The 12,458-nt window shown below is 32.0% G+C and overlaps 1 protein-coding gene across 6 annotated transcripts in view; it reads left to right on the top strand.

The window, feature by feature from the left end:
* Window positions 1-12,458, top strand: part of LOC124534141 (arfGAP with SH3 domain, ANK repeat and PH domain-containing protein) — a 66,440-nt gene that overhangs the window by 23,205 nt on the left and 30,777 nt on the right. For all 6 annotated transcript variants that reach the window (XM_047109879.1, XM_047109863.1, XM_047109847.1 and 3 more), the window contains exon 4: window positions 9,288-9,542. In XM_047109879.1, the coding sequence (XP_046965835.1) occupies window positions 9,288-9,542 (255 nt within the window). The remainder of the gene's footprint in view (window positions 1-9,287; window positions 9,543-12,458) is intronic.

Raw genomic sequence — 12,458 nt, 5'->3', positions numbered from 1 at the left:
AACATGAAATTTAGATCTAAAAACATACTAAAAACTTTTTATATGTTTACGTTAACTCCTTAGAAGACTTGAGATATAAAACGATTTAGCAAGTTAAACAGTGATTGACTTGACGCAGACGAGGTGCGTGGGCGCACACAGATTGTGTTAACAAATAGGTCAGGGTAACTATCAGCCGACCCTGTGTTGTTGCCGGGCGTATTAAGGCATCCATTAGATCATCGCAGATTTATATCTTGGTTTTCCTCGCCTCAATGAAAACTTTTTATATCACTTACAAATTATCTATATAAAAATAAAAAATATATTTTCAAATATTAAAAATGTAAAGAGTTTGTTTATATTCTGTAATCTCCGTATCATGATCTTGACTGATTTGATAAGTCCTTTATGCGTCATTGAGAAAAGTTTAATTATATTATAAAGTGGCTATATAACGTCGTATAAGTGCTGTGTGGGTGGGTGGTACCGTGCAAAGCAACTTCATTGCAATAGTTAAAACCAATTCAGTTCCCCATTATCAACAAAATAAATAAAATGTTTTGTCGAATATAGAAAACGCAAATATTTGTCGAATTATGATAGAATAACCAGCTAGTATAGTTAAATATAATTGTGTGTATTGACTTGCTTTAATCCTGAATGAAACATGCACCAGTTATCCATTAATAGTATGTATGTATGTCATAATGGTTGACGTTTAGGATTACTGGGGTTCCTATCTTGTAAGTTATATTAAACCCTAAAATCTTACCAAGTAAAGGATACGCGAATGCATAAATAATTATTCTGAGACCCGTTCAACATTACGAACAATTCTTATTAATGATATAAATATAGATTTATAGATGAAAATATAATTTAGGTTGCTAGTTTTCGCTCGCAACTTCGCCAGCGTTTTTTTAGATGTAATATATATGTCAGGGCGTCACAGTAGCATACGATAAGCGATCCCGTGGTGTCCACTGAAAAACGGAGAGGGTACCGCTAGTATTTTAGTGAGTATTCCGATGTGCCGGGGAGCATTCGACGTCTTGGGTACCGGCGAGGCCTACCAAGCCCACACTTCACGTGAGGGTAAAAAAAGATATAAAATGTAGCCTATGTATTTCCTTGGGATTAAAACTTGCTTCATACAAGATTTTATCAGACTCGTATCACTTGATTAGCGTAGCAGACAGACAGATATATTGATGAATTTTAAATAGTAGTATTTATTGATATTGCTAAAATGCATTAACGATTTGCAATCAAATAACATAACTTCTTTGAGTCGTAATCATCCTTATCTGATAAGACATCTTACTTAATTAAAACGTGTTTTCTGATCAGGTTCTTTTATATATGATATAATTTTATAACCAAGTAAAAATTTCTCATATGGTTTATGCGTAGAAGCTAACGGCCCTTTTAGATTTTATACAGGTGAAATAGTATATAGTATTCATTGAGTGTCTTTTATCTTGAAATGAAATTGAAAGCTTCTTAATAAGGGCGTTGATAGTCGGTACTTATGATTCTTGAAGTATAATCAAACATATGTAAGGATTTGGGTATTTTTTTAATGAAATTAATATATAATTATCAGATCATTTGTGTGTGTTTGTCCTAATCGAATAACTGAACAACCTCGTTCCATTTCTGCTCTCCTAGTCCCCGGGGAACTGCGCAGAATCCTCGCCCTGCCCTTGACACGACGCAATCCTTTGTCCTTCTGGCTGTTCATTCTTTAACAACTTTATCGTGCACCGCTGATTTTGTACAGCTTCGAAAAGAAGCTGACGAAATGATGTAGCTTGTGTTTCGGACTTCAAATATATTTTTTAACATTTTTATTTCGATGTAGACATTGCATACGTAACAAAGAAATGTTTATTGATTTAATGAATATTAAAATAGTTCTCCTTATTAAAAGACGTTTAAATTATTAATTTTCCAATTGTTCTTAAAAAAAAAAAACGAAACGCGTTTTAATGTTACCTCTCTTAAAAATATAATGTTATAAAATATCTAAACTTCGAACGCGCCTTTGTGTATTTGTTGTTTTATCGTCGTTTTAAAATTGGAATACCAATTCAATTACCATCAATTATTATCAAATAACGAATGTATGAATTGATCTGAGAGTTGAAAGGGTAACTTAAACTTGTCGTTGGGTATTACTCAATAGCTTGACGGTATGTCACGTTTCGCATGAGAGGTCCCTGCGTTTTACGCTCCGTTTCCTTACTCCGTACTGTGTCGACAAGATTATAAAATATATGACTCTTAAGTGTATTTTTTTACTAAATTGTTTAAGCTGGCATTTCAAGCACTTGATACAAAGATTTTAGACATTTGCTCACCAAGAAGTATAATGTTGGTTCTGCAAGGAGTTTATATAGCATCATCAATAGTGGGCGTAAAGATCTCATGTACTAAATATATTTATGTAGTCCATTACGATTCCATTTTCACATATAATGTTTTCATTAGATCTCCATGGAATAAGTATCCTTGATTAACGTAATTACTTTTTTGTTGCTCGTAAATAATAAATATGTAAAATAATAACAGAAGTTTTATCACTCAATTCAATATTTCGATAGGCTAATTGAAAATAATGTATTACCTAAATTGATTGCTTTTCTTTAATTTTTTCCATTACTCATTTAATAGTCCTTATGATTATAGTGGATGTATATTCTGTATTAGATTTTTCTTTTATCAACTCTTACGTCACCTATGTACTAATTGTCCTCATATAATAATATGATTTCATTATCATAAACCTTCGTACGTATTTCACGTTGCATGTCTAGGTCTAGTCATGTCTAGTCACGCTAATCGTACATCAAAAATTATCTAACTGTTTTTGTTCTCAAATGTGCCGTATTTATATAACTTTTATTGTCTTTCATATTAACATTAAAATAACATTACATTGTATGGTCTAGTTAATACTGGATTTGTAAAACGTTTCGTGTATTGCAAATAAGCGTTACGTTTATGGAAATGCGTAGCGTACCCATGTCTGTTAATTAATCAACTTGTATAGCATGGCAGTAGGCATGAGTAAAAATGTTTCGACCTTTCATTGCTGTGTATAGTATTAATGTGTCTGTAAATTCAGCCATAATTATATAAAATTCCAATGTAATGTTTACTGAAGTTCATATGTATTACAAAGTAACTTATGTAATATAAAGAGTTAATAATTCTTTTTTTTATTGTTGCATTTGTAACAGAGTTTTATTATTTGTATTAACACCAGCGTCGACATATCTGCTTAACGGATTAGGGGTAACTTGCTTTAACTCGCAAATGCATTATTGATAGTTGAAGTTTCTATTTAAATGTGTTTATTTATGCTATTGTTTGGAAGACGAGCGTATGGGCCATCTGATAGTTAGTGGTCACTACCGCCTTTAGGCAATGGTACTACAAGAAATATCAATCAATAATTTAGATGTTATGTTCTTTAATATGTTTTTAAGTACTGTTGTTTGGTGGTGGAATGTCTGATCTCTGCTACTTGGTAGCAAAAAGCCCTACCAACAAGTGTAAAATAGAAAATGTATAGGAACCAAACGCAACAACTGACGATAACTCAGTCGTATCGTCTCTCATGGTCTGGCTGATGAAAAGCGAGTTTTAATTCAATGAACAACGGTAATATACATTTTGTTTCTACATCAGTCATGTAAAGAACTAACAACGATCTCATGACAAGCAATTTGCATACAATAGTCAAGAATAAAGCACGCGCGTGCTCTCAATTAGATCAGCGTTCATTGTTTCATTATCATTATATTATGTGGTATACATTCACATCGTACAAAAAGTGTATACATTCTAGTGTTACAGGTTTCTTACATAATCGATTATTATTCTTAACATTCTTATGAATAATGAAAGACGGATCGGACAACGGATATAATTATATTCATACTAGTTGTGCACTGTGTAATCAAATTAAAACGAGCACGAAGTCGCGTGCTCGTTTTAATTTGATTTAAAAGTTATTGGTGTAACCTAAGTGCCTTATCACAGCATCTGCCAGTGAAAGTCCTGTTAAAATCGGTCAATCCGTTTCAAAGATTAACAGGTATAAATAGACCGAAAAAAATTAAAAAAACAAATGTTATGTTAGTATAATATGTATCGTGTATAGATATGCATATATATGCATGCATTTAGTAAAAAGTAGATATCATTATATAATTTAATATTACAAACAGACACTCCAATTTTATAATATGTATAGATTAGATAAAATTCACTTTCAACATTGAAATATGAAGACGAGTTCGTATCTGTGGTTTTAGCTAGATATATGTGTGTGTGTTAATTAAATACTCGTATTTGAGTTATTTTTATCTCGATTACCGTGAGTATCGAATGAATATGTTCACTCTAAATTAATATCATTCGACTCGTAATTGCATAATCGATATTTGATCGAGTCTTCAATATAACCGCGCTATAAATAGTATATATAAAACTATTTTTTTTTGTTTTTAGTGAACCAATAAGCCCATTGAACAGGAGACCCCGATTATCATGTGCCTAATTTGTGTTTATACTTTATCTCGTGCTCAGCTGTGAAGCAAAACATCGTGAGGAAACCTGCGTTTATTGTTTGTTCGGTTGTATGAAATATTGAGGACATTAAATACATTATTTTGTTATATTACCGCATTCAATTTTGTGTTTACTAATTTGTTAAAAGCTAATAATATATTTAGCTACAAATTATGTCAATGATTACGTAATATGCAAGGTTTACATTCAATAAAATTCAACATAAAAACATTGTTTTTTTGTTAGTAATGGAGCGTGTTTTTGTTATGTTGTGTGAATAGCACGCACGAGGCATTGTGTTTAAGATATTATTAATCGTTGCGCTAGAGCAGTTTTGAAATGAATAACTAGGTGATATGTTAAAAATAATGATTATCATTTTCTTGGTAATGTAATTATAAATTTGTATAAAATTTCAGCGTTTCCTCACTGTGTTTTCCTTCACCGCCAAGCACGAGATGATTAATAAACACAATTAAATTAGGCATTAAGCACATGAATATTTAATGCTGCTTGCTTGGGTTTGAACCAGCAATCATCGGCTAAGATGTAGGCGTTCTAACCACTGGGTCATCACGACTGCCTCGGTTCGGCGTTTCATGTTTGATCTTTATGAGAAATTAATATTAACTAGTAGTGCCAAGCATTTCTTAGAGGCATTGAAAGTTTCAATACTTAACTTAACTAAAGAATCTTAAGTTCCCATGATCTATAGAATTACTTTGAAACGACCTGAAAAAAATTGAATTTCATATTCTTTATCTACTATTCAAATTCCCAAGTTAAGTAAAAACTTTTTCTCTGCAAGAAAATTTGAATAATTATTTCTTAAACCACTTTGGACACTGGCCAAGCACTTAGCAGTCGCAGTAGTTTTTTTTTTATATTTTTTAAGTCGAAGATTTAATTTCAGATGAAGTATTTTAACGGTTTCCTTGTCGTGTGTCAGGCTTTACGACACAGATTATATGTATCGCAATGTTTTTGTGTAGTAACAATTTTGTAACGCGTTTACCGTTTAACTGTTGTTTGAAAGCATTATTTTTGCAATTTAAGTTTTTCCGCTCGTAAGAGCGACCACTTGACATATATTTTCTCGGTCGCTTTTATTTTTTCTATCACAAGTACTTAAGTTGAATTTATTATCTCGGTTTCTTTGTTTTTTTTTTTTTATTTTACATTGTATACGTTTTTTCGCTATTGTTGTCTAGGATAATTATTTTGTCCTATAAAAATGCTGCTTCGTGTGGAATACGTTTTATTTTTAAAGTAAAAAAAGTACATATTCATGTATATTATACACTTGTGAGGATTCTTTTGGAATCAATTGGGCTGGATGATGATGATGGCCTCCTAGGAAGATTGTCACCGTTATGGTCAAACAACATCAAACTAAGCAAGGGGTGTTATACTTCCGGGTGCAATTGCCATACACTCGCTATTGAGTGTTGAGACGATAATCCGTCACGACCAGAAATATATCAGGCGCAGAACTACTAGCTTTACTCGATTACCGAAGCCCCCGGAGTGTTAAAATTGCTAAGTTTCAAAAGTCAATGACTGTTACTAAAAAAAATCTCAAATTAATACCTAGTAATGTTAATGTATGGGGTGGATAACGGAGAGTGTTAAGGGGTACTTTTTATCTGTGCGTAAATATCTTATCAGACGTTAAATCGAAAGAGAGGAAAGTATGAATTTACGATGTATTCATTTGGAATATTTCGTGGCTCCTTCTACGATATAGAGCCTTATCCTCTATAAAACTTATGGCTCGTAACATTTTCTATTACTTTTAAAAACATTCATTCAGCCTTCATAAGCGTCTATGAAACTCACGTACACGTTTTATAGGCCACGTTCATTTATTAAAATATTAATACTTTCTGCTTTTACTTTGAATAAGCTTTCAAACATCTCTCGTTCAAGATGCTCGTTAAAAAAGGTCAACATTTCAATTTATATTTTTATACACGGTAAGTTTAATTATAGTAATATAAATTAATAGTTTAAATTTATAGGGGTCAATGGCCTTAATATAATATATTATGCCAATCGAAGCGTTTACTGTCCACCTCCATTTCGTCTTTAGATTAATTCAATTACTATCGAGTAAAATATGATGGTATGAATAATTGAAAATCAATTAATTGTTTCTAATTTATATGTCAATTCGTCCAATGTATGTAGATCTTGAAACATACTTTGGTCCGGTTTTTTTATGGGTGATCAAATTTTCTGCGTGCCGTAATTCAAATAGGTTTGAAAAATCATACAAAGTAATATAAAGACATTCGATACGAACTCGATTTGTTTCTTATATTAAAAAGAATGTAATATAAATGTGGTAAAAAAAATCTAAAATATTTACATCGTTCTGTGAATCTGTCCTTGACATACGAAAGTAATTAATGCAAATTCATTAAAAAAATCTATTCAAGTGCCTTGTCAAATTCTTCTAATGAATGATAATTTGTAATCTCATTAAAAAGTTCGAGCTTTTGAATTAATTTTTAATTAATCAAACAAATGGGACTGCCCTTTCATAAAATTTTTCTCCAATATGGATTGGTGGTTATGTTCATTATTGGATATCTTCACTATTGTGACGTCACAATAGTTGCATTTCATATCCATAAACACAAGATGAATTCTAGATACAAACGTGTCCGGTTTTAAACCCAAGACCTTCAATAAAGATCCACATGTTCTTAGTCACTCCGGTATTCTATAATTTTTCAATAAATTAAGCAGTAGAGGGAGCCGTTAACAATGTCCTCATAGCTTATTAATTAGTATCGTGTTCAATGGCCTACGACATTGTTCAGGAAGGGTTTCAATGTGACGACTGACAACCCTTTCGCCCCTCTGACTCTCTCATTGTCTGACAGTGGCGCGTTCGCTCCATTGATCACACAATTAACCCTCACTCCAAGGGCTTTAATTTATAGGTTTTTTTTTATTTTAACATGTCATAAATTAATAGCCAGTTTGTAATTAATTAGGTGAATACCTAAATCAATTAATTACATAGTATAAAATAAAGTCGCTTACCGCTGTCTGTCCTATGTATACTTAGATGTTTAAAATTACCCGACGGATTTTGATGCGGTTTTTTTTAAATAGATAAAGTGATTCGAGAGGAAGGTTTTAAAGAAACGCTGATAATAATTTTAGATCTTATTAAAGTGATGTCGTAAATAAACAAATTCCGTAGTGTACTTAGTATCAGAATTTCATTCGGGTCGCTAGTATTTAGTAAAGTAATGATGCATAGTTAATACTTATTTTTTAATTTTGTAACCAGAAGGTTAACTGGCTATGGGCCACTTGCTGGTAAGTGGTGACTTGATGATATATATAAAGCATTAGCGTCCTCGTCAATACGCTGCTATCCATGAAGTCTAAAGTAGTACTTTCGTGTCTGTAATAACACTGATTCATGAACTTGTATAACTGTCCATACAATTTTTTATGTTTAACTATAGAATTGCTGGTGATAATTGATTGGTATTTTCCCACACGAGCTCGTTCTTTTGGATTTAAAAGAAACATAATATAAACTAGCAACCTGTCCTGCCTTCACACATGTGCAATACTGATACTAAATATAATACAGAATTTGTTTATTCACGATACTACATTAGAAACTTCTAACAATATCAGTGTATCTTTATAATAATGTCCGTCCGTATAATAATTAAAATGAAACATACTTATTAATTTAAATCATTATTTAAATTAATGTACAGTTGTACATGTGTTTTTTAGATGTAAGTTAAAATATTTTCGGGTCATTGATATAGCACTATATCATGTACCAAGGCGCCATATGTATGACTACATTAAGGTTGCTCAACCGCCATTGCTATTCAGCACACCGAGTTAGACGCCTATTCGGCCGGTGCATTTGCAACCAGGTGGAACATTCTAACAAAATATGAAGCAATTGGGTGTATCGTTGTAGTACGAATTCACGCCACCGCCCGAGACATGCAGATGTTTTTGTTAAAACGAATTCAGATGTGTTTTTATGTTATGTCACCTGTTCGAAGGCGTTTGTCAAATCTTATAATTAAATATACACAGCTCTATTTATGGTGAAAATTAAATCTAGAATAAAGTAACAGCCTGTAAATTTCACACTGCTGGGATAAGGCCTCCTCTTCCATTAAGGAGAGGGTTTGGAAAATATTCCATATAATATAAATCTAGAATAATAACTGACAATTACTGTAACGCTGTTTAATGTTAGTTTAGCTCAGCTGGCCTTAAGATGAACGTCCATTGGGTAATCAGCTGTTTCCGACCAATGATTATTAATATTAAAATGAAATTGGTCAAATGAAAGCTTTATTTTTTTACCTTTTTATTAATAATTGTTATTCTACAAATCGTATAAATAAATCCAGAATTCACCACGTTTCATTTTCAAAACAAACACTTTCTAATATGATGTGTATATATAATAAACTGTTTCATAGATCAAAATAATGTCTATTAGTATGATACCGAAACTGGTTATTATAAGCATGAACCCCATTTAAAGTATAATTGTATAGAAAAGTTTGATTAAATTGCTACTGCATTCTTGTGATTGAATTTATTAGACATCGAAATCATTAACCTAAATGATAATGTTTTTTAATTTATTAGTACTCACGTTGATAGAAAAACTTATATTTGATAAGTAAAATTATTTAGATTAATTTTTTCTTCGACAGATGCAAAATATAAACAACATTGTGATGTTTCCCGTGGACAGTCTTTTAAAGGGTGATCTGCGGGGAGTTAAAGGTGATCTTAAGAGGCCTTTTGATAAAGCCTCGAAAGACTACGACTCGAAGTACCTGAAAATTGAGAAAGAGAAGAAATCACAAGCCAAGGAAGCCGGTCTCATCCGGAGTGAAGTGACATCGGCGGAAATAGCCGATGAAATGGAAAAGGAACGAAGATTGTTTCAGTTGCAAATGTGTGAGGTGAGTTATGTATTTGTATTGATACAAGTATGTCAGATATCGTTCGTTAAATAAAATGGTAATTTAAGAAAGTGTGAATATGATGAAAGTGTGATGAAGTGGCTTTACCTATAAATGTTACTTAGGTGTTGATTCATTGAGAAATATTCTTCTATTTGTGAATGTCAAATCAATGATGACAGGAGATTAGATACTGTTTAACAAATCAAGGCTTATGTTAGAACGAGATGTTGATTTTATTACGTCATCGATACCGTTGAAAATAAATCCCCCTTGCAAATAATACCTAAGAAATTCGTAAAACTAGTTTTTTTAAATATGAAACGTAATATTCTTCGTCGGCAATTAAACATTATTAAAGTGCTAGTTTCTTAGTCGTCGTGTTTAAACAGTTTTCAAGGAAAAATAGGTTATGGCACACAAAGCGCTTTTTGTACTCGAACACTTTATTACGTTGAAGTCTCTATTATTTCAAAAGACCTTAAGTACGGTACACTTTGTAATATTAAAAAAAGCATCCGAGATAAATTTATTGCGGAACTTTCTAGGATCGTAAATTGGGTGCCTGGCGTAAGTACGCGGTCGTTGTAATAAGTTTTATTATAAATATGTTTTTATGAATATATAATATTACAATATTGGCAAAATTACCCAACTCAACAAATATACAAAACATCTAAGTAACTGATGTAAAAACACAAATACACAAGATCACACAAATCCAAAAAAAACACACATTATCTTTTAGACACAATAAATTATTGCGTATATCTTAAAAATAATACAATTGGAATCATTATATTATAAACTCCACTTTAGATTTTTTTTTATTCCTATCATAAATATTAAATGAATTTCTTTTCATAATGCCTTAACAAAGCCTCTTCGACTTCCCCCTTCATTGTTCGAACTTTAAACTTCATTGGATAGCATTATTAAACACTTTCAATATAAGCCATCGGCTATAGTTTACTGACTACGATATAATCGTCTCTCGTTGAATATACGACTGCGTTAATATTATTATATTGTGTTTGAAAATCGATTCAAACATTGATGATTGTTTAGTACGAGCATATCGTGAACCGAGAGTGGAATGACCGTACGACGGGTCAGTCGTCCTTCATATATCATTGTCCTTTTTAGGGTTCCGTACACGAATAGTAAAACGAGACCCCGTTACTAAGACTCCGCTGTCTGTCTGCCCGTCTGTCACAAGGCTGTACCGTAATAGTTAACCACTAGATTTTTTTTTTACAGATGATGTGTTTCTGTTGCTATTGTACTCGCTATAACAAATATTGGAAATAATAAATTAAATATTAATTAGGAGCTTCCATGACAGACGCCGTTGATGCCGTTTTTGATAGATAATGGTACGGAATCTTTCGCGATTCCGACTCGTACTTGGCCGGTTTATTAATAAAAACGAATTATAATTATGATTCAACATTAGGGTCTAAAGTTTAGCTTTAACCTGCCAGTTTATAGATGTATCATTATTTGTCAGTGAAACTAACTAATAAACTATCTCTCAAGGTTATTGCCTTATTGATTTGATACCAGGGATGTTTCGTGTATCACACAGCGTAATCTCTTCCAATGGATGCAGAGATTTGTTCTTGGAAAATAATAGTATTGAGTGCACCAGTTCCGTTAACACCACAGTCTAAACCGGTTAATAGTAAAATAATTTCGAGGAGGTCTTAGTATCAGACGAGTTGAGAGATAAGGGATGTCTTGCTTAACCTGTTTCATTAAGTGTTTGTAATAGCATTGCGATGCCCCCGAATGAAAACGATAATGATAATAATATGTCCAAATAAGATTCTTAAGATACTAAATTATATAAAAATAATCAAATGCAATGTCTTTGTTTAATTGAAAGCGAAGAAGTGGACGCTTCAGTATTTCGCCGTAAAATCCTTAAGTTCGGCCTTAGTGCGTCTCTACGTAAAGAAGCGATATATCACTTATGTTTTTAATCTTTGTTGAATAGTTTAAAGTACCCTCTCAGTCGGGTCACTGTTTTTATTTTAATATTAGCTGCCCCGTCTTCGCACGAATGGATGTGATTTTCTTTTATACTTTTTGTTGTTTTTCCGTCATGTTTAACCATTGTCGTTCTATTTTAAGATATATACACAAAAACCTTTATAAATCATATACCTAAGACTTGCTTATAAAGCTCTTTGTTTATTAATGAAAATTTCATGAAAATATGTTCCGAGGTTTTGGAGTTCATTGCGAATATACAGACAGACTCGGCTGGAGGATATTGCTTTTATAATATATAGTCATATTACATTAAATTTGCAATTTATGTATCAAAACTATACAGTTTTGACTTAAAAAACTTAAATTAATTAAAAATCTTAAATTAAATATTTTGTGAATACTCACAAAATATTTAATTTAAGTTTTTTTTTTAACGTTTAAAAGTCTCATAAAAAACATTAGTCTTGTTATCGCGTTAAGAGTTATAATATTTGAGTGAGTAATTAGAAAATACGTCCGATAATATAGTGGCTCTTGGTTGCAGTATATCGTTGTCATCAACCGGACGGGTCATTGTGGTCGCAAATGCCGTTAGTCACATAAAACTTTGTCACACTACAAAACAAATTGTACTATTGTACGATGCTTTACGCGATACGATGAACGCGATTTTGTTTGGGACATAATTTTAAATGTCACTATCACTACAACCTATAAAACGAAAGTGCTTCGGCCGCGTCTGTTTATCTGTATGTTAGCGATAAACTCCAAAACGACTGAACGGATTTTCATGTGGTTTTCACAAATAAAGAGAGTGATTAATGAGAAAGGTTTAGCTTTATAATTTATTAAGATTTTTGTGTAAATAATGTGAAACAGAACTATAATTGTTGATCATATCGGAAAAAATCAAGCCGC

This window comes from Vanessa cardui, chromosome 1 (genome assembly GCF_905220365.1).
Source record: "Vanessa cardui chromosome 1, ilVanCard2.1, whole genome shotgun sequence".
Taxonomy (NCBI): Eukaryota; Metazoa; Arthropoda; class Insecta; order Lepidoptera; family Nymphalidae; genus Vanessa; species Vanessa cardui.
This window is presented reverse-complemented; position numbering and strand designations above follow the sequence as displayed.